The following is a 24181-nucleotide window of genomic DNA, read 5'->3' as shown; positions in this document are numbered from 1 at the left end:
GATACACAATAAGTTATAGGGATAGTAACCCAATAATGAAAATTCACTCATCATTTACTCACCCTCATGCCATCCAAGATGTGTATGACTTTCTTTCTTCAGCAGAACACTTTGTAGCTCCAAAAAGCACATAAGGGAATCATAGAAGTAATCCATAAGACTCCACTGATTAAATCCATATCTTTAGAAGTGATATAATAGGTGTGAGTAAGAAATTAAGACCTTTTTTTACTCTAAATCTCCAGTTTTCCTTTCACCTTTACATCTAAGAGTCACATGTGTTGTCTGTTTAGTTTCACTTTCACATCTGAAAGTGAAAGTTAAAGTGGAGATTTGGAGTATATAAGGACTTGAATATTGTTCTGTTCCTCACCCACATCTATTATATTGCTTCTGAAGATATGGATTTAAACACTGGAGTGGATTACTTTTATATTTCCTTTATGTGATTTTTGGAGCTACAAAGGTCTGATCACCATTCACTTGCATTGTATGGACCTACAGAGCTGAGATATATTTCTAAAAATCTTTGTGTTCTGCTGAAGAATGAAAGTCATATACATCTGGGATGGCATGAGAGTGAGTAAATGATAATTTTGGAGAATTTTCATTTTTAGGTGAACTATCCCTTTAATAAACTTAATCATAGCTGTAAGATGAGACCTGAAGATCAAATATTGATCATTTCAGATGGAGCAAAGATGAAAAATACATTAAGACATTAAGCAAAAGATGGTGAGAGTAGCACCGCGCCGCTGCCATCAAAATGAAAAGACAAAGACTCTTCAATTCTTCTTACCTGGATGCTTTCGCTCCGCAAATGTTTATTTGCCTAAAAATATCTACAAACAATCACTTCTCTCGACAGTAGAGAGAGGTTTCCAGTCAGGAGGAGATTTAATTAGGGAAATCTCATTAGGTTGAAGAAAATTAAGCATAAAACAATCCTCGGCAGGACTCCGGGAGTGAGAGGGAGGAAGAGGGAGAGAGAAAAAGAGAAGTCAGGGTTATGAGCGATTAGATTTGGGAGGATATTTAGAGAGTCACTTCAATGCTGCTGTGGGGGGGAAATGGCTCTGGATCCCCAGATGTTTTCACACTCAATTAAAAAGCCTTGCCTGGCTTTTACCCCCTCAGAAAACCAAAGAGTTAACCCTTCTCCGTATTGCCTTCACCCAGCACAAACATATCCTAATGGCTTCCCCAAACTCGCCTTCTCTCACTCATCCACAACGTAATTCCACCCTGAGCCCAAGAACCATTAAAGACACCAAATTGTGTTTTTGAACAAATTTGCACTCTATAAGGACATAACAAAAAGTGCAATTAAGCTGAGGAAACAAACTGTTAAACAACACAGCTGGGGTGATTGCAGACGAACAGCAAGCGTTGAAAAATGACACTGTGGAATTCATCTGTAAAGGCGCAGTTTGCCTAAACCATCACGGAATAACTCTACGACTCCAGAAGATATCACTGCACAGAAATCATAGGTTTGCGTGTTTTTATGCAGCTCGGTGGGTGACTGCATATTTATCCGCTGTCATCAAAAGTGAGAGAACAATTTTACCCGCTATCAATGATATAAAATCTATAGACAAAAGTATTATTATGAAAGGCAGTATTTAAGGCATGGCTACAAAAGCAGTTTGGTACATTTACAAAAATAATGTCAGTTTATCTATTTGCATCAAAATGAGAGCAAAAAAAGAAAAACATTGCTCTCTTACAAATCCTAGAGAGCTGTTTTGTCGTATGTTGCCTACAAAGGCAGCTGCCTTCTAAGGGGACATTCACAACCGAATGAGTTTTTGCATCCATCTACTCTTCTACTAATCTACTTTTCAATTGTATTCCAATGTAAGCATGCGCTAGACGGACGTCTTTCACCATTGCAAAGCGTCTCGCTGTTTATTCAGTGTCTTGTGCAAGAACGTTGCGTTTTGTAGATGCTGTGTCCAGTATTAGGTAAAATACTCAAAAAGTAACCAATACAGATTACCAATTGCTTCTTTAAAATTGTAATCAGATTACTCTACTGATTACGTCATATAAAAGTAATCACATTACTAATTACTTACATTTTAAGATACTTTCTAAACCACATTCACAGAAAAGGTGAAAACAGCTCAACAAATAAAAAAACATCTCTTTTATAATCTCTATACATGCCTTTCAGCTGTCACAGTAACATGAACAGACGTACGTGAGCATAATTCATGTTTAAATGTATTCTACGTAAACAACATTACTTAGAAATATGTGTAACCAAAGTAATGTACTTAAAAGTAATAACTTAGAGACAGTAACTGTAAACTGTAAATTAGATTATAGTTACTAATTTGTAATCAGATTATACCCAAAACTGGTCAGTTTAAGTTAAAAAGAACTTCAACTGGTAAAATCGCAACTCAAGACAACTGCATTCCGTTCTGTTCGTTGTGCTCCATCTGGCTTTAGCACAAGTCCACATAGATTGAACTATTTTTTAATCAAATTTCTCAGTATTGAATGCATTCTAAGTATTTTTACAGTCAACATTTCTCTCACTTCATCCACAACATTGGATTTATTTTTTTCACTGAGCTTGTTGAAATGTATTCTGCTTTGATTGCCTTCTGTCTGAAGGATACATGCGATGCTGCCTTGGAATTTGTGCAAAAGAAGATATCTTATAAGGCCTTCATATCGGAGGCTTACCTAAGACACCTTAAAATGCTGCCTACATAGGCAACTAGGTTTAGAAACAGAGCCCATGTGTTTGTGAATGAACATCAAGTGTTGGTTTAGGAACTTACAGTTTGCTTGTTCTCAGCATCAGAGCATCTGATGTTGGCGTTGGTCCCACGATGCACAGCCCTCCAGACAGTCTACAATACAAGAGAAACATTCACAGTCAGATCTAATGGCCTCGGTGCTTATAATTTGACATCATTTGTCCATTGGCAGTACAACGGAACTTCAACTGAAATGTTGATATAGGTTTAAGCAGTGCATGCTTTTGAGATTGGGGAAAGCTTAGAACAATCTTTTATTTACGCTGCATGATACCCGTGGGCCTGCTGACCCCGCCATTTGAAAAGTAATTTGATAGTGCATGTGAAGGTATATGTATGTGCGTGCCCTGCTGCTCTGGCTTAATAGAGGCTGAATGTGTACATGTGTGTGTGTGTGTGTGTGTGTGTGTGTGTGTGAGAGAGAGAGAGAGAGAGAGAGAGAGAGAGAGAGAGAGAGAGGGAAGGTGAGCAAACAAAGATAAAGAAAGGGGCGGATATGGTGATCATGGAGCCCCACGCTCCACCAGAGTGTCTCAGTATAGGTGGGAGGTTTGCGTAAAACCTTTCTCGGGTTTCTTCCATACTACAAAGAAAACATTTTAAGGTTCTGTAATCCCTCCTACAGCCTCTCTAAGCCCCCAAGCCCTAAACACCGATACAGTCCGCAGTTTGCCCCACCCCATGAGACCTGGTCTGCTTTCCTGTTGATGTCAAAGTGAATTCGAGCAAGGAGAGCGCAGAGGCTCCCCCCGGGGGGCTGGAGGGCTAATCATGCTGTTCCTCACCAGCCTCAGAGGAAGCATTAGCGTTCCCCTTGAAGCAGACCACCACATCAGCCCTCCCGAGAACAGGGCCCCTCCACAAACAACTAGGCGTTTTACACACACACACAAATGCACACACCAAAAGGTCATTTATACAAATTTGCACAGACAAATACCACCCTACAAAGACAAAACGCAGTTACTATTCAACATTGAAACACTTAGACAAATGACTTCAAAATGTCTTGATTGTCCAGATAAATGTGAATTACAAAATAGACATACACTGTTTTCTCTGAATCTCAGCATAGTTGAGTCAAACCTGTCTGTCACAGGACAGATCGTAGTCTAACAAATCAAATTTCAACATGATCGAACAGTAAATTCACATGCTGCCTCCGAATGTTCACGTACCCTGATATAGACCCCATTCTGCCGAATTGACTGACAAGTGCAATTGCCCATCTCCCAAGTTAATGACAAGCACCATCCCCCATCAGACATTTTCCCCAGTTCACCTTTCCCTGTGTGGCTATTGAGTGCACTTTCTGTTCCAGTGGAAACTGGGAAGTAATCGTGTTCAAATACACAATGGTGAACGCGGTTTGGAGTTTGCATTTTTACATTAAAATAAAATTTTTACTTAATTGACTTCCATAATGTTGGGGTTTGGATTAGGGAGTAGTGTTAATAAAATATGCATTCCTGTTGAATGTACATCAGTTACCCCACTAAAATTACAACTTGCTTTTGGCACCACTCTGTGGACATTTCACCTCAACAACACTTCCAATGTCGACCATTGGTGGCAGTGGTTTGGTATTTTCGGTAAGCACAGACCGATTTCAGCAGCAGAATTTTCGACCTCCTATTGCCAAATTCAAAGTGTGATCAGTCTGCTGATTTCGGTCATAACTCAATTTTGACAAAATGTGTACTTTTTGCAGGGCAGAATAGGTCCCTCGAATAAATACACAGAATCGCACAGATGAACAGAAGATTTGTGGGTTGCCCCCCACCAATCATTCAAAACACCCACAGAAAGTTGAACTTTAGGGTAAAGCCCCCATTCCCTAATTCACAGAGCACCTCTGTGAAATACCTAATCCCAGCCTCCAGCCGTCTCCATGCCGACCTCCTGCACTCCCTTAAGCCACTGTGAATAATGATTCCATGTATAGTGAAAGAGATGGTAGAAACTATCAAATCAGACTCTGTTACTGACCTAATTCCTACAGAGTAATATGGAGCTGGGTTACATCATGGCAATGTGATCTGGCTGCTCAGATTAAAAAATAAAGTCAGATAAAAAAATAAAAAAAATTAAAATCGAGCTAACACAATGGAGACTTTTTTGTAGAATAAGTAGGGTGCTCATGATGTTCTAGTCATCCAACAAATGACTTATTGTGGTCGACTATCTAGATTTTTTTCTTTCAAGCTTTCAATTAGTGTTCTGCTTTAACAATGTGCATGGTAAACACTCTCAGAAAGTCTTTAAATTCATCCCCTTTAAAGCACTAACGCTATAGCCATATATATTGACATCATCGCATTTTTTTTGAGCATCCTACCAGAAATGTTGTGCTTTTCAAATGGCTTGTCACAATAAAAATCTTCAACTTTTAAAAATGCATCTTGAGACCCCTGCATTCTGTTGTGCTATTTTCAGCTGTTTTTAAATGCAAGAACTCATCTTAAATAAATGCCCCCTTTAGAAATGTTCAGGCAACCAATACTATGTATAGTTTATGTAGTTGTTTAAATGTAGTTTTGCAGAGCCCCATACAGCACAAAAGTTTCTGCCCACTTTTTTAGCCATCTTGGTTCCAGAAGTATTTCCCCCATTCATTTTTTCAAAATGCCATGAATCAAACCAACCAGCAATGAAATAGCACGCGCTGATGACTTCAACTGAAGCAGATCGATTAACAAACTTGGAGCTCACGGTTATGTGTCCTTAAAGGTTTATAAGTTATCCTGAAAAAGCAATTCCCCAATGGAAAATGAATGTGAGTTTTATTTCCAGAATCAGACTGTTGCATTCTATTGTGCAGATGGTGAAACATCAACAAACATGCAATGGTATCTTGAGGATTTTACTATTAGCATTTTTAAATGAGATAAAAAGACTGTGAGCTGTCCAATACAGCCTTGAGATTTCCACATTTAGTTGTTTCTAAACACTGTAATTGGCACAGAACCCAAAAACCCCATGTTTTGACCTGAGAATTGCAAGGTTTAGGTTGATGTAGTGATTACCCACAATGCCTTGCAAGAAACAGCCCCCCCAGCTGTTCAAAGACTGTGAGAACAACAGTTGCTGCTGGGGATTTAGAACTTCCTGTTACTATGACAACGATGGAACAATTCATATTCTGTGTGCCACTCTAATAAAGTGTGTAACATTAGGGCGCAATTATATTTCTATTGAAATATATGAAAACCAGGCCTTCCTTGCAGTTAGGGAATGCAGGCAAAGCAATCATTTTCAAAAAAGTCTGGATGAAATATGCAGCCTACTTTTATTAGAATCTTTTCCTCTAACAGAAAATTGTCATCACAAGCTATCTAAGGAAAAAGTGATTAAAATTTTAATATTGTTTTCAAATTTGAATTTTACAATTCTGAAGAAAATGTAAGTGGTGCTTGTAACGTCTCCTCAACAAGTCTTTTAAGTCTGTTTAATACTTATGGTTGGGGGTTTGATAAATACCAAACACTTAGACTGAGCAATAGCAGTAGTGATACTTGCTTGAGCAAATACTACTAATAAGGATGGCAAGGACATCTAACCATAGTACCAAAAATATCTGCTGCAATGCAACTCAATGTGCATGTGATGACTATAAACTATCAATAGCTTTTAAAGTTAGAAGGAGGGTCTTACTCTTTAATGTTAGTTAACCCAAAAATGAACATTCTCTCAATATGTACTCATCCTCATGCCATTCCAGATGTGTATGACTTTCTTTCTTCAGCAGAACACATTTGAAGAAAAATAGAAAAATATTTCAGCTCAGTAGTTCCTTAAAATGCAAGTGGATGGTGATCAGACCTTTGATGCTCCAAAAAGCACAGAGAGTAAGCATAAACGTCATCCATACAACTCCAATGAATGTCTGCTAAAGCAACATGATCGCTTTTGGTGCGAAAAATAGCAATATTTAAGTACTTTTTAACTATAAATCATCGAGGATAAGCACACAAATGCACCATTGTGAAAAACATACAGATACAAATACAGATCTAAACCAAAACCAATGAAGCTTCTGTACAGCATTCCTCCAACTCAGTTGTAAACAGCGCTGCTCTTTCGGGTGCGTCGCACATGCATCAGTTCTCGCGTCTCACTTGCACATACTGCTGCTGACCGGAAGCGATGCTTTATAGTTAAAGAGTACTTAAATATTCATCTTTTTTGCTCCAAAAGTGATCGTGTCACTTTAGAAGAAACTAATTTAACCGCTGGAGTCATATGGATGACGTTTATGCTGACTGTCTGTTATTATTGGAACTTCAAAGGTCTGATCACCATTCACTTTTAAGGACCTACTGAGCTGAGATATTTTTATATTTTTCTTCAAATGTGTTCTACGGAAGAAAGAAAGTCATACACATCTGGGACAGCATGAGGGTGAGTAAATTATGAGAGAATTTTCATTTTTGGGTGAACTAATCCTTTAAGATCACTAGTAGTAACTTACAGAAGTTAAGTGTGGCAGGAGCAAGGAGGTTGCGTGAAAAATGGCCGAATTCCTGGGAATTAAAAGGGATTTAAGAGAACAATACCAGGTATTCCCACTAGTGTAACTGGACTCTAGTTGGCGTCATGAGGGGCTTAAACTTCACATTAAACCAGTGACACAGGCGCCCGCACTAGACACAACATGAAGCAATATGCAGACACATTAAGCTTATATATACACACCGAGAACAAAACAAATACACCCATAGAGCATGAGGCAAAAGTTTATTTTGTTATGTTACTTTCACACTGACACACAAATACACAGACACACAAATGGCAATATTCCAGTGTAATGAAGTATATACTGTGCGCTCTGTGCCGAAACAACACTTTCCCACTCCAGTCCATAATTTTCCCTGGATGTAAAAGTCTTCTTCACATTAGCAAACTACAGAAATCCAAACAGGAAAAGGACAAAAATATCTCCAGGCATTGCGATGAGACAGGTAGATCAGAGCTCTTATCCGAAACAAATCCTTTTAAATCTTTTAAACGGTGCACTACCTCACCATGAAATTTTTATTTTCCCCAGACTTTTGCAGATTAGTTTATGGGAACTCTAAAATCTGCAGTACCCCTTGTCTCTGAATATCTGACTGAATATAAGTAATGAGGTCACATTCTGACAAAGATTATGTCAAAATAGCATTAGTTTTCATCATAATTGATCATTTCTTATAAATGTAAATGTTGTGTGTTTTATGAAAGACGGAATTAAAAACTAGATATAAAATTTTCTATCTTGGTTGCTTGGGCACTGCTAGGGAGTTAAGGGTGGGTAAAATTAATGCCACAACTCTCCTTAACAAGTTGAAAGATTATTACGTTTTTAAATCACTTTCCAAAGAAATGTGTATATTGTGATATGTTGATATATTGGTAAATTATATATATATATATATATATATATATATATATATATATATATATATATATATATATATATATATATATCTCTCCGCTGTGTGGAATCCCCAGCCCTAAGCTTGTATGCTCTTTCATTTGTCTCTGCACACCAGTGCTCTCTGGCCCTCAGACAAATTTCATCTCCCATCTGCCTAAACCCAGACACTCTCTGAGGACTGCAGCTCGCTTTGCTTCCTGTCCTGGGACTTCAGGAATGAGACTTGGGACACAAGAGAGACAGACACTGAGCTTTCATGAAATTCCATGGCTTAAGCTGGTTTTCATACACACACACGTTGAGATACACATACACACACAGGCTCATGGAAACACATTTGCTCACTCTAAGAGGCTGTTTAAACTTAACGCTGAAAAAAAATGGGGGGTGTTGTACTTGCTTGTTTTGATTATTGGAGGGGTTACCTCCCACCATCCCCCCTGGAATCTACACCCTTGACTCCACGTGACACTGAAAAAATGGTAAGACGCAGTGACACGGTCAAAGACATCCGTCTAGGGCATGTTTACATAAGAAAACAATTGAAAGGACATAAAAACACAGCATGAGTGGCCCCTTAGGCCATAAACATACTCTTTGCAAGTACGCAAACGCAGATACAAATGCTTGGCCAATGCATTATAATGCAGATTTAAGCCATATGCTATATTATTCAGGTAAATAGCAAGATTCTCTTCAAACTGCTTGTCCACCCTGTCAGTAATTGACCTAAAAGAGAAAACTTACCGTAAAAGAAGACAGTTAATGCTTATCCTACAATAGTGTCACTTACTTCAACACAGAGAATGCAAAGCATGGCTGCGTTAAGTTATGAATTGCATTCCATAAAATTTTGAAGTCGAACTTGCATGGCTAGAAGCATATCCGTACTTGCAAATTTTTTGAGCCAAACACAAACCCATATAAGAACATCGTTCTATCCACAACGGCAGTGGTTTGTAAGTCTTAAATCTAGACTTTAACTTATTCTAATGTACTAGAGGCAATTTACCAGGTTTTCCACTAACAGTGAAGTAATACTGACCAGACTGATAACATTGGCAGACATAGGAGGACAGTGAGGAATTCCCCTGCAGTATATGAATTCACCATGGCCTTTCACCCTGTTTTTCCACACTGCTTTGCTAACGGGAAGGAAAAGGTTAACCCTTTCACTTTCGGCCAGTTGCATTTATTGCTAAAGTCAGCTTGGTCTTCAGGAATTTTGAGAGCTTAGAGGTGAGGGGCGATGAGCTGTATTAAATGTCTTCTGTTATGTATAAACCTCTTCACTACCCGATGGAGATACAAAAGTCAGGTGTAAGCCATATTTTGCAGTACTACAACCTTTTGCACATTGCTTCGCGCTTCTGTTCCAAAGCCAAGAGAGCATTCTAACCACCTGGGCGCATGGCTGGGCAGCCTGTTTCTCTTCCCAACGGTGAGGGCATCCGCTGTCCTCACTCTCCCCAAAACACGTGTCATCCTATCCCAGCTATGGCAGAGTGCCACATGCATGCATCTACATTTACCCCTAACTCTGGGGCAGCAGCTGTTTACGTTTCGCTTTTAGCACAGAGCTGTCATCCGTCCTTTCTGAAAGGGCAACGCTATAAAGTTCTAACAGTCAGGGAGCATAAGATTGTTTTCCACACAGTTTTGGTTGATAAATGGCTGATGCATTGCTGATCGGCCTCCTGAATGTTATCGCATGCAGTGCTTGCTGGCTCACATTAATATCATCCCCAGTATGGCATAACTGCAGAGCTGGCGAAGTCGAAGGGATGATTTCTCCGAAGACATTCATCCATTTCTAGAGTTTCACACAAAGAGGGAAACTAGCTAGAATTTAATTAGCTATATTTATCTTCGATTTTAATTGAACACTCACCAGAAGTCTCACAACTTGCAACTGGTGAAAAATAGAGTACAGCACGGGGATACAGGGACATGCGAAACTATTTTTTGCGAAACTTTGTTTTTCAACAAAGACTCGGTGGGTTACCTGAATGACTAGTTGACTAAATCAGTCTTAAGGAATCTCTGTATAATTAAGCTGGTTTCAGGTTCATCCAACCCTATTTTGACATTTCTTAGGGTGTTTACTTAATACGCGTTCTTGATATAAAAACAACTAGATGGAGAGCAACAGATTAACAGAATTACAGGGGTCTCAAGAAAGGTTTTTAAAATTTGGACTATTTTTAACTTGACACACCGTCAAGTCCCATGCTCATGGAGGGATGCTGAATGAAATAGTGCAAGGCACAAACAATGGCAAAAAACATCCATCTGAATGAAGTGGCACTTTAAAGGGGATGAATTTAAAAGATGCAACTTCTTCAAAAATGTGCAAACTGTGTAACATCTTAAGCACAGAATTGACTAGTTGGTAGGTTGCCTGAAAGACTACTCTACTAATCAGTCTTAAGGAAGCTCTGTATAAATAGTCTGGTTTTAGGTTCACCTGACCCTAATCAAACATTTCTCATTTGAAAAATCAGTTTTCAGTTTCCTGTCATTAACATGCAGGGGTCTCGAGATAGGCCTAACTTTTTTTAAAGTTGGACCATTTTAAATTTGACACGGCTCGTGATGGAACACTGAAAAAATTGTGCAAGTGTAAGCGACTGACACTAGGGGCTGTAAGCCTTTAACCTCCTTGTTAGCACACCCACCTCCCATGCCAGAGACGCCAGTTCGAGTCCTGTACGGAGCGCGTAGAACAGGAGCGTCACAATGGTGCCGTGACCTGGATGGGAGTGAGGTTTAGGATAGATGTGCAATGTGTATAAACCTCACTCTACTGACCTCAAGAGGTGCACTAGCGACAGACGCTACGGGCTGTAGCCTTTAGCCTCCTTGTTAGCGCAACCACCTCCCATGATGGAGACGCCGGTTTGAGTCCCGTACGGAGTGGGTAGAACAGGAGCGTCACACGAGGCAAGACGCAATGGCCAGTGACGTCCATCTAAATGTGTATGGCTGTAGCGGTGGTGCTTTAAAGAGGATGAACACAGCACACTTTCAAAAGTACAAATATAAAAAACTTGATGATAAATTTGTTGTTGTTGGACAACTAGTCAATCAGTCAGCCATAATTACCCATCTCCCTATCTCCTTTGCGATTAAAAACTTGTTTAATGTTCTTGGATATTCAACTGTTATGGGATTAAAAGCTTGTTTAATGTTCTTGGATATTTCCAAATATAAGAGCCAGGGGCCGGATTCACAAAATGTTCTTAAGAAGAAATATCTTCTTAACTACCATTTTCTTCTTAATTTCTAACTTAAGAAAAAAGTTACAAATATTTTATTTTCCTGAAAAAAACTTCTTAAGAAAGTTTTTATCTTTATCTTAAGATTGTTCTTAAGAAAAAACTTAAGAAGCATTCAAATTCTCTGAAAAAAAATGTTCTTAAAAATCATCTTAATATCTTAAAGTTAGGATAACCTCACTGCTGTCTTAAATTCTAAAAGGTAAGATGTTTAGTGAATTAAATAGGGTTTTCATGTTGAGTCTGAAGTCGCAATGTGCTGTATACGTAGAAATGTGAGTTTAGACCAAAAAAAAACTTTTTTGACCATTCTGTGTGATATTTTTATCTTCAGCTTTCAAACCATGTAAATGTTATCACCAAATTCAAACAATAAATGTTGTTTTGAAGCTTATTAATGTGGTGACCAATCATACTAATGGATGTGTTGCATATATTGCTCTCTCTCCGCGATCTTTAGAGATCATAGAAACATAATAATTATAACATTAGAAACCTGAGACTTTCTTTTTCACACCCCATCCACATCCCTATCGGAGTAGGCCACAAACTAACACATCTCATGCACTTCATATTCAAAAGTATTATCGCGAAGTGCTTGCTACTTAAAAAAAAAAAAAAAAAAGGTTAATAGATAAATGTATCTGTGGCGGCGGGGGCGTGGTCGAGCGTTCGTCCGGAGAGAGAGAAAGCGGTAAGGGTGCATACACCTGAGCCTGATTATGACTAACACCTGTTTCCAACTGCAGTAAGCTCTGGGGAGAGCGGTATAAAGGGGCCATGCCAGCGACGAGGGAGACATAGAGAGAACTGTATGAAAGAGACTCTTGTGTTTAACCGGAAGTGTGTATTGCTGAAAAGTCCTTTTTTGAGTTGTTATTAAAAATCATACCTTTGAGCTGAAGTACCCATTTCCTGTGTCCTCCATTCCCACCCTACGTCAAGTCCTTTACAATATCATCAATTTGGCCATGTGACAAGGCAAGCCTATGAGCAGGCTGATAAGACAATGTCAACGCCTGTATTTTAATTAAGATGTTCTTAAGAAAATATTTGAGAACTTCTTAAGAATTTTTCAAAAACTGCACTTAGGAACGTTCTTATGAACTTCTTATAATTTATCCTAAGAACTTTCTTAATTTTTTTCTTAAGAACATTTTTGTGAATCCAGCCCCAGAACTCTCTCAATCTACAACCCTTTATATGTTTACACTCCACTTGAAAGGAAACAACTTGATGCCTTCAGGGGCCCCTAAAACAAACCAGAGTGAGAGGGAGTGAAAGGTGGTCCAATGTGGTTGGAACATCCATTAGAAAGCCAAATATATGTTGCTGAGGCCTTTCGTGGTGATTGCAACCATCTCTTAAATCTGAAATGACATGAGGTTTTCCCAAAACTGTCTACACATACTGTACAAACCTCATAAACCAGCTGCGTGTGTGTGTGTGTGTGTGTGTGTGTGTGTGTGGGCAGGTTTAAGTGGTTTACGAGGACATTGTTTTAGGTTACAAACTGGTAATTACAAGGGTATTATGCTATAAATGTGGTTTATGAGGACATTTCTAGTGTCCCCATAATTCAAATAGCTTAAAAAACATACTAAACGATGTTTTTTGGAAAATGTAAAAATGCAGAAAGTTTTTTGTGAGGGTTAGGTTTAGGGGTAGGGTTAGGGTTAGAGGATAGAATCTGTAGTTCGTACAGTATAAAAATCATTATGTCTATGGAGAGTCCTCATAATGATAGCTGCACCAACATATGTGTGTGTGTGTGTGTGTGTGTGTGTGTGTGTGTGTGTGTGAGTGTGGGCGGGTTTGGATGGTTTATGAGGACATTCTTTAGGTTACAAACTGGTAATTACAAGGGTATTATACTATAAATGTGGTTTATGAGGACATTTCTAGTGTCCCCATAATTCAAATCGCATAAAAAACACACTAAACTATGTTTGTTTTTTGTTTTTTTGAAAATTTCAAAATGCAGAACGTTTTTTGTGAGGGTTAGGTTTAGGGTTAGGGTTAGGGGATAGAATCTATAGTTCGTACAGTATAAAAATCATTATGTCTATGGAGAGTCCTCATAATGATAGCTGCACCAATGTGTGTGTGTGTGTGTGTGTGTGTGTGTGTGTGTGTGTCTGTGTCTGTGTGTGTGTGTGTGTGTGTGTGTGTGTGTGTGTAATGTGAAATCTCTCGTGTTTGAGGAAGGCAAAGGACCCCGCAGCCTAAAATCGTACTGTTTATACTGATGTATCAAATAGCACCCACCAGCAGCGCTGAAAAACACTGAGCTCTGAAGAAGTCAGATAGACACTGATGAACACTCTCACTGATACAAACAAGTAGATATATAAATAATAGAAGTAGCCACTTTTTTAACATTGAATTGCAGTGTGATTGTGACGACCACTTTTCACCTATTACAATTAATAGAATTTTGGCACATTATTGTAAGTTACGTATGTTGAAAATTTTTACTGTTGCAACCAGTAATGCACAAAAAGAATATGTATATTAATTATTAATGAAATAGTTTTTCAATTGTGCCTTTTTATTAGAATCACATTATCCTACAATAAAGTATTTTCATAAAAATCAGAGAAAACGTCATAGCTGTGACCTATTGGTTAGCTCATGCAGCCCAGCACATTGAGCCTTGGTGCTCAGATGGGAAATGCAGGTTCGAATCTGGTCTGCACTGTGTCCCGAATCTGTTTCCCTTCTCCCTCCCTAAATGATTTTCTGTCTCTTCTCTATTGTTCTGTCAATAAAAAGTGACCCTTTTTTATTCACATTTAGTCATTTAGCAGACGCTTTTATCCAAAGCTATTATATTTTACAATTTTATTTATCTAACTTTATAGATTTTTTGAAATAAAAAATAACAAAAATTATAAAGATTAAAGAAAATGTAGTCCCTAAAAGATCCCTAGTTATTAGTAGCATAGAAGCAATTTAAGAAGCGACAAACTCTTACACGCTGTAAATCTAACATACGGCAAAAGCCACCGGGAAGCCAGGTGCTTTATGACGTCCCAGAGGCAGATCTGCCCTAATGCATTTTTTAAGAAAGCTAAAAACCACTACAGATACACCACTTTGCAAATACAATTCAGATCCACTTATATGGATTGACATGCATTTGTAATCCTTTTAAAGCAAGTGAATTAGACAATATTTAGAAGTCACTCGGGGTCTATATAAGGAAAGCCATTCCAATGCATTAATAAAAAGAAGAATAACTCAGTCCATGCTGTTAAGTGATTCTGTCATGTACTGACGCCATTACAGGCATTTTGCACACACACAGCTACCAATCAAAGCCTTTCAGTGACTCTGAGCTTGAAAGAGGACGATGGAAACGTGGGGGGTTCTGTTCGAAACACAAATGCACAAATAGATGCACAAATAGATCAGTGGGAGAGGAAACTCCGATATAACCCAGTGTCAAAGGTCCAAATGAAATCAGGTGGTTGGAATCAATGGTGGTCTGTGTTTAAATGCTCTGGAGGACAGAGCAGGAAGTGTGAATGGGAGAAAAACACGTCTTTATGAATGATGCCATTGAACAGGTACGCAGCGAGATGCCACTTTCGGACAAGATGGCTTTTACAATAATAGATAAGAATTCAATGCCCTATTTCAGCTCTAATAAAAAGTCTGCTCTCCAAAAGACAGGAGAGAGCGAAATGTACACAATGCATCACTAGATTACATCTCTCTCGGCAAATGACACCAACCTATGAAATGTGTAAAACATATGAGAACTACATTTTCACATATTCGGTCTAATAGAGAAAATATTAAACATCATTCTCTCTCAACCTTAGTCAAGCACTCTCCTGCCTCTGGCACATTATTTTAATTTGACTAGTTATTATACTCATGCATATATTTATATATTTAGAGGGGAGAAAAAGATATGAATTGGTCTTGGGTGTTTGTTTTTTTCCACTTTGATCTCAAACTGAATTCAAATAAAATATTTTTAACCTATTCTGAGCAACTACTCTGAAATATAATAAATTCATGATTTGGTGGAGGGGCGGAGAGTGTACATTTATTTGGATTATCAGCATTCCACTTGAGATAAGAACAAAGGCACTCAGAGGTTTAAAGTCTTGTTCAAGGTTTTTAAATTCAGAATTAATGACTCTGCTTTTGATCCCGGTGAAGTAATTATTTCTGTGCTTATAAACGAGTTTGTCATTTGCATGAGATAATAATAATAATAATAATAATAATAATAATGATACATATATTAATGTTTTTTTTGTTGTTGTTGTTTTTTTTTTTTTCAGATATTTTCATTCAAAAATCTTATTTATTTATTTATTTTAATTAGGGTTCCAGTTAACTTTGTTTCTGTCAATATTTACTCACTCACATGACTTTTTTTTTTTTTTTTTTTTTTTGTGGAAAACAAAAAGTGATGATTTTCATTGCATGTTTTATCCAAACAATGAAAGTAAATGGTGACTGAAGATTACATACTGTCGAACATGTCTTTTAGTGTTCCACAAGAACATTCAGTTTTGCATGAACTATCCCTTTAAAACATTTTAGTAATCTGTTTTTATCTATTTTATATATATATATATATATATATATATATATATATAATATGCGCTGACATAAAACGCGATGCAATGACTTCATCGCATCTGTTTGCATCTGACCATCGCTTCTTTTTCTGAGACTGCTGATTTCCAGTAAATCCAATCAATGTCAGCCTCTGCAATTCTAACGAATCTTCATGCCACATGTATGTGTGTCTCTCCAAGGCCAGGACAACAAGAAAACAACACATCCTGTGATGTGAGCACTAGGGCTATAGGTGATCGTTAAGTGCCCCCAGTGCTTCACACAAAGCGTAAATCAAGCAAACCTGCCTCTACCTCCATGTCCTAGAGGAGACTCTGACTGTCATGCCTATAGCGGTAGAGCGTTTGCAGTGGTATAAGAGATGCATAGTGAGGTCATTTGGATGCGCAGGCGTCCAACGGCAATAACAGGCCTGCGTTCCCCAGAGAGCCATCAGGATAAGCAAAGGCTTAGCGGTGGAAGCCTGTACCAACATAGTACTGCCTCTATGCATCTAAGTAGCATTGCTTCACCTTGACAGAGGAACATACATGAGCCCAGTAAACTACGGGCTGATGAATAATTCTCATTTGTTGTTGTAAATGAGAATACAGTGAAAAGGATGAGACAAAAGAACTGTATCTCATTAACTGTCAACATGTGCAGTTAGTTTTGCAAGATCTGAAAATCCAAATGAGATCTGTAGAAAACCAGGCATTTAAATTGGTCACACTATGGACATATTAGGCTGGCATCTAAAATGACACATTAGAAATGGAGGGCAATTTTCTAAATAGCTTTATGGAAGTCTAAAAGCGCCACAACTGGCTCACAATCGTCTTTTTCGGCCTCATTTAGAGTGACTGAGTCATTTTATTAGTGATTAGACCAAAAGAGCTCCGGGTCCTGCAGTATTGAACCTCAGATTGTAATTTACTCGTAATGCGGAAAAGGGGGAATATGCAAATAAAGTCGGAGTATTTTGTGCTTGCAGTTTCGCCCCTGGGCAGCTTGTCCCACGACACAAATCATCAATTAAGATCCCAGCAGGGATCTCGGCATTTAAATTAGCCCCATTCAACAACTTTTATCTTCCAGACAAAACATTACAGCCTCATGATAGCAGAAATAAAACAGGCTATTAAATGTGATTTGACTTTGGGCAGAAAATGGACATGCAATGCTCCTTTTTTTGTTTCTTTTTATGTATTCACGCGTAGGTGCAGCAGCCACTTTGTGTAGTGTTGCTTCTTTAGCTTTAATATTTACAATCATAATACATATTTATGACTGAAATTGTAAAGAAATCCACCATTTAATTAATATATCTGCAACACCATAACATTTTTGCTTGATGACTATATTGAAAAGCAAAACTGTTGTATGTTGCATTACGAGACACTACTGTATATTAGAGCTAAGTTTGCATGTAACATGTATCACATGTAACTATTTAGGAAATAAGTATGATTTATTTAGAAATATTTCGAATTTAGTTTTTTTTTTTTTTTTTTGCATGTTTCAATTTATCGTACCTGTGTAATCTTTGTGACAATAAGTCAGATAAAGAATTTTAAAATATGTACTTTCTCATCACACAGCAGTGATTGCACTATAGGCTAGATAAACCTTATTATGAAACACTCTCTGGTCTCTTGCAGTTGAATGCCTTGCTTATAAACGTAATATTTTTAACATAATTGCACTAAGGGTTATTACCAGATTTCCAGATAGAGTAATAAAAATGCTTTTGTTTGACTTAATACAAAGATAAAATATTTTACAATAATGTAATAGCTTGATCGAGTTAATGCCTTACTTAAATAGCTCAATTTGCTGACTTCAATTCCTTTAATTTAGTATTTAATTTGACCTCCGACTTCTTTAAAATTCATCATCACTTTTTTTTTCTTTTTACAAAGACTTTCAAGCTGTTCCCTGTCTTCAAAACTATAGTCATGCAAGTTCAAATTCACAGACCCAGTGCCATGAATTGTTTAATTAATGTCATATACAATAGTGAAAGTTACTAAACTTTTACAGAGGAACAAGTCTAAAACTGATGAGGAACTATACTGTTAACAGTGCAAAGTTATTTTGTCTCTCTGTGAGTCAGAAAAATCAGCTTCATTTTTTTTACAAATCAATGGACAAACCTGAGAATTCACAAGAGAGTGATAATGATTTGCTATCTAAAATATTAAATCTGATCAGATGAGCACACAGAAAAGCTGAGCCAAGTTGCCAACAGCAAAGACTTAAAACTGACCCATTAAATCTTATTTTTAAAAATAAATTTAATAATAAAAGATTACGTAGTTGAAATATTAACTGTGATGACTGTACTGGAACCCACATTAAGCATTTTTCTCATATCATTATTTGAAGTCTATAAAATCTGAAAATTATGCATCGTATACATAATGCTGAAGAACAGAATATTAGAATTAAAATAAAAAATCTAAATATTAGGCAAAATACATTTTATAATATATGTTTTACAGATGGTAATGTATCTGCCAGTTACCTACACTCAGTGTTTTCTTTTTCTGATACTCTGCTTGTTTTTGTTTTTACGTAATTTAATTACGCTCTAGAAAACATAGTTTTTGCATAGTAAGTTAATATAATCACAAATAAAACTGTATTAAAAAATAATAAAGACAAATCTAAACGTCAGATTTATATTTACAAAGCAGTTTCATCTTGCAATACAACTGACCAATCATAAACAATACAACTGACCATATATATATATATATATATATATATATATATATATATATATATATATATATATTATTATCGTATGACAGTCATTAAAACCAACAGGACATGAGATTTGCACAAAACCAAACATTAACAATAACAATAAAACTTTCTAAAAACCAGTTAAGTATTCTAAAGTGGAATGTCGGCGTGTATATTTCGCACGTTATGAATATGACGATTCAATCACGTTTCGCTACAGCAGAGGTCCCCAAATGCCTTTTAAAACCCTACACAAATGTCAACACAAAATTTACCACCACATTTCACAAGTCCAAACGCATTATCCACCAAAAAAAATCATCCACAAGACTCTTTTGCTATTCCCAAACTGAAGGGCATCTTCTCCGTTTCCCTCTTTCCTCTCTTCATCACACTCGTTCTCTTCCGCCTCCTACCTCCCTCTCTCTCACTCGATCTCTGTGACCTGCTCGCTCGCTCGCTCTCTCTCTCTCTCTCTCTCTCTCTCTCTCTCTCTCTCTCTCTCTCTCTGTCTGTCTATCATTCTCTCCCCTCAGCCCTCGGCCCTGTCTGAGTGAATAATGTCCTGCCTTTTGTAATGAGACCGAGAGAAAAAACAAAAAACAAAAAAAAAAGCTGGAGTGTTGGCCCGCTCCGCGCGCTGACATTGAAAATGAATGACAGCTTACCTGAATGCCAATCTTCATCAGACTGACACCAGGCTGACAACACAGCCTATACTCCCCTACACAAGCCGTGACGTCTGACACATCAGACCCCTCCCACCATCTCCCCCCTCTCTTTCTCTCTCTCTCTCTCTCTCTCTCTCCGTTGTCCGTACCCCTCTGCCTAGTAGGCTACAACTCCGCGGTTCCTCTTCCACAGGCATTATACACGAATCGAACACCCAGGGCCTTGCACGCGCATCTTTGGTTCATTAACGGAGTAGCACGCTGGCCCCCTATCGACATAAAATGAGACCTACATACTGCGAAGAAGGCTGCAGGTCGGCTTCGCTGCTTGCCTGTAGGCTATATGCAAAGGTTGCCACCAGCAAAAAGAAAAGGGAAAAAATGTGCCACTTGGTCATCCCAAATGTTTAGTTAGTCGTATAGAAGAAACGTGGCTGACCACAAGGCTACTGGCAAAGTCACAGCTGAGAAAGGCAAATCGATATCATTGCTATGTGCAATTTGTCACACAACTTTTTTTTTTTTTACAAGAACTTAAAGAACTGTTTTATGTATGAACATGTCACGGCCGTATTTTTAAATTATTCACATGATTATTCGCCGCTAAGAAGCGGAAAGTTGATCAACTCTAACTCCCAGAATACTGTTCGCTGAATGCTGAAACGCGATTGGCCAGTTCGTGGAACAGGAAGTCTTAAGGTGTAAACCCTGGATGCTACTTTGTTTCCATGGAAATACTTTATGCTTGTAGCAACGCTTCTTGTCGTAAGTCATAAATATAGTGCTAATGAATATAAAAATTGGTTCCAGGAGTTGGCTGGTTTATGAGGTATCTGTACAAGCCTGTTAAGATCAGTCGTCACAGGCTAGAAAGCGCAGAAATGGAACAAGGCATTAGTTTGCACGCTTGCTATTGTTTAGAACGCTATTCTTAATTCTACCTGCTAATATGATAGCTAAACTTAGTCAAAAGACAGCTTAGTTACAGTACATCTCTCGTAACAGTAACTGGAAGAAGAGGGAAGCGTCGGATTTCTAAACACAAGAAATGTCTTCTTGTTTATTTTTTGTACAGGTACAGTAGATTTGAGTGTGAGAGTTGAGGATGGCTGAGCTGGTGTTGGGTGTTGGTACAGGTGTATTCATCATCGCTTTAATCTGGATTGTGACTCTCGCGCTCACCATCATTCTTTCGCGCGCAACCGGTGCAACAAAGTGAGAACATTATCTTCTGTTTTTAATGTAGCATCTGCATCTGGTATGTTCTGTATAAAGCGATGTTACATTGTCTTATCAGGTTAGGGATCATTCCTATATTTCTTCTGGCGCTCACCATCTCACTGGTCCTAATATTTTTCCCTCGCGCCCCTGAAGTTCCCACCCCCGAAACAAAAATTCAGGTGAGTCATTTAGGTAGTTGTCAAATAACATGAGCATGTTGGTTTGTCTTTAATCAACATCATGATGTTTAGGTTTAGATTTATATGAAATGTATATGAATGTATAAGCAAAGTGTATATTTTAGGTGCTGTAACTGGTCATTATTTATTTTTCACAATTTGTAATCACCTTTAAGATTTTTTTGCATTGCATTGCACTTAAAAGAATATTCCGTCTCCAATGGAAGTTGAGCTCAATCGACAGCATTTGTGGCATAAAGTTAATTACCGCTAAAAAATAATTTGACTCATCCCTCCTTTTCTTTGAAAAAAGCAAAAATCGAGGTTAAAGTAAGGCACTTACAATGAAAGTGAATGGGGCCAATTTTTGGAGTGTTTATTGGCAGAAATGTGAAGCTTATAATTAGCACTTAAATGAATTACTCTGTTAAAACTTGTGTATTATTTGAGCTGTAAAGTAGTTAAATTAGGGCTGCAACCAGGGCCGGACTTTGGAGGATGGGGGCGCCTGGGCTTGAGTCATTTTTTGGCCCTACCTACTCTATAAATGACTTTAAATAGAACAACATGCATCATAGAGCTATGTATCATAGCTCTAAAGCAGTTACATAAGTCCAGTCAAAAACTGAATCATTTATTTATATGACAACTGACTGAAGCTTGAAAAACCTTTTCCAAAAAATAATAATAATAATAAAAATTCAAAGTGATCATGACTTTTGTGCATTACAATAAACACAACTGTTTCTTTGGCAGAATGATAAAAAAAAAAACAAGCAAGATAAAGAATGAGTGAGTGGTTGTGTGTGTGTGTGTGTGTGTGTGTGTGTGTGTGTGTTGAGTAGGTAAGTGAGTGAGTAGGTGGGTGGGTGAGTTTTAGCAAACTTTGAAAAACATCAAAACCATGCACACAAATACAATAAAATAAAAAAATTACAGTAAATAAAAAAAATAGGACACTGTCTATCCCCCTCACACAGCTTAAACAAGCATGACACCATACAACAGCAGGATCCAGAGGCTGATCATTTAAAACAACAACATACTATAGAGAAATAGGTAATCAGGTTTTGACTTTATGTATGTACTGTCTGTCATCTCATTTGAAAGATATTTATGTAGTACAAATGATGAGATTGAAGCTTACTTGTTAGAAGTGGCATCTTCTGGATTTCTTAGCAGCAAAGTCTTTGATCAAATCAGCACGCACACTCTCACCGATTTTACCCCAGTGAGCTGGATCGGTGGCTAAAGGGTCTGTAGAAGTTGTAGGCCTATCTGGTTCAGTAGCTGAAAAAGTTGCCATTTCTTCCACCGAGCTAACGGCTTCTGACTGAAGAGATGATGATGATCCATTGATGGGCTGCCCTGCTCGTGAAGTCAGATCAGCTCCAGCGGTTTCCTCCAGCAGGTTGTTGTCCTCTGGATTCTCTGCTTGCACATCAGCCTGTGGTGTCACAGGTGTGAAAAATCCAGTGATCGTTTTCATTTTTACTGAGTGCTTCCTTTTCGCATTGCTGTCTCTCATTTTTGAGTTTTCTTTTAAGCGCGCCACTCCAATACCGCTTGTCCGCCATGTTAACAGTGTCTAATGCAGACAGGTGTGTACCACCGTGTGTAAACACGACACATCGTAACCACCAATAACCAATCATCAAACATCAAGATGACTGACATGTAATTTAGTTAATTAAATGACATTATTCCGTGCACAGTACCAATCAACAAACTTAAAATGAAAAATAAAATGACTGGCATATAACTGAACAAATCAAAAGAAATGGGCTGGAGCCCAGTCAAGGCCAATGGTAAGTCCGGCCCTGGCTGCAGCTAATGATTATTTTGGTCTGTTATTTGGTTTATTATTAGACTATTCGGGCGATTATTGCAACGATTAATCATTTGCTCTTAACCGACTATTTAGCTTGAGCCCCGAATTAAAAGGTTGTATCAAACGTGCTTACTAACAATAAAGAGGGTAAAACCATCTTTTAAAAATACCTCTAAATGACATTCACTGAATTAAAGGGAAAAAAAACTTTTTATTAAGTTTAATTCAGTAAAAAATTCACTGCAAAAAATCTTATTGTTATCAAGTGTTTTTGTATTGTTTTCCATTTAAAATTGTCTGAAAATCCTTAAAACAAGATACATTTACTTTTGAGGCAACATATAAGATATTAAGACACATACATACACTGGCGGCCAAAAGTTTAGAATAATATACAGATTTTGCTGTTTCGGAAGGAAATTGGTACTTTAATTCACCAAAGTGCCATTCAACTGATCACAAAGTATAGTCAGGACATTACTGATGTAAAAAAACAGCACCATCACTATTTCAAAAAAGTAATTTTTGATCAAATCTAGACAGGCCCCATTTCCAGCAGCCATCACTCCAACACCTTATCCTTGAGTAATCATGCTAAATTGCTAATTTGGTACTAGAAAATCACTTGTCATTATATCAGACACAGTTGAAAGCTATTTGGTTCATTAAGTGAAGCTTACCATTGTCTTTGTGTTTGTTTTGAGTTGCCACAGTATGCAATAGACTGGCATGTCTTAAGGTCAATATTAGGTCAGAAATGGCAAAAAAGAAACAGCATTCTCTAGAAACTCGTCAGTCAGTCATTGTTTTGAGGAATGAAGGCTATACAATGCTTAAAATTGTAAAAAAACTGAAGATTTCACAGCCATCTTGCTTTCTGAACTCGGGGTCCTCTGAGTTTGTTCGAGTTTCCGAGTAGGAATTCTGACATCGGGGGGCGTTCCATTTGTCAGTTCCGGTCTCGGAACTCGGAAAATAACTTGGAGCTCTGACTTCTGAGACAAATGGAACGCACGATAAGAATATCATGTCACATTGCAGGAAACTACTGGGACTGCTTCAAATGTCATAAGAACTGCACTTTAGATTTATGAAGCTGTACAATAGACAGATAGATAGATAGATAGATAGATAAACTATAAAATGTGCAGTATAGGATGGATGGACAGACGGACTATAAAGTGTATAAGATAGATAGATCGATACTTTTTAAATTCTTTTATCCTTACTAAATTGTTTAAAACATGTTCATAAAGTCAATGTACTTAATCACAAAGTAATGTGATAATTGTTTTCAGAGCTTTGTGAATTTTAACATTTGTGCTTGAAAAGAGTGGTAGTGATAGTATAAACCTGTGTGTTTGAGTTATATTTGACATAAAGGCATGTACTGGTTTATCTGTCCTCAACAGAAGACAAGCACAAACACAACAACTTCTCTCTTTGCCAAAACTAGCACTCTGAGCTGCC

General features: G+C 37.7%; 2 protein-coding genes across 2 annotated transcripts in view; one reads left to right on the top strand and one right to left on the bottom strand.

The window, feature by feature from the left end:
- The window catches only part of LOC127432281 (uncharacterized), a 130434-nt gene extending 110872 nt beyond the window's left edge, over nt 1-19562 (bottom strand). Inside the window, exons 1-2 of the mRNA XM_051683181.1 lie at nt 19478-19562; nt 2799-2870 (exon numbers count right to left, since the gene is read on the bottom strand). The gene's annotated coding sequence lies outside the window, so the exon portion shown is untranslated. The remainder of the gene's footprint in view (nt 1-2798; nt 2871-19477) is intronic.
- Nucleotides 19563-20155: 593 nt separating this feature from the next.
- tmem218 (transmembrane protein 218) overlaps nt 20156-24181 on the top strand; it is a 6386-nt gene continuing 2360 nt past the window's right edge. The window contains exons 1-3 of the mRNA XM_051684072.1: nt 20156-20245; nt 20556-20695; nt 20778-20880. Coding sequence (XP_051540032.1) covers nt 20586-20695; nt 20778-20880 — 213 coding nt within the window. The 5' untranslated portion in view covers nt 20156-20245; nt 20556-20585. The remainder of the gene's footprint in view (nt 20246-20555; nt 20696-20777; nt 20881-24181) is intronic.

Source organism: Myxocyprinus asiaticus, chromosome 42, assembly GCF_019703515.2.
Source record: "Myxocyprinus asiaticus isolate MX2 ecotype Aquarium Trade chromosome 42, UBuf_Myxa_2, whole genome shotgun sequence".
In the NCBI taxonomy this organism is placed as follows: Eukaryota; Metazoa; Chordata; class Actinopteri; order Cypriniformes; family Catostomidae; genus Myxocyprinus; species Myxocyprinus asiaticus.
Note: the sequence above shows the minus strand (reverse complement) of the source record. Positions and strands in the feature narration are given on the sequence as shown.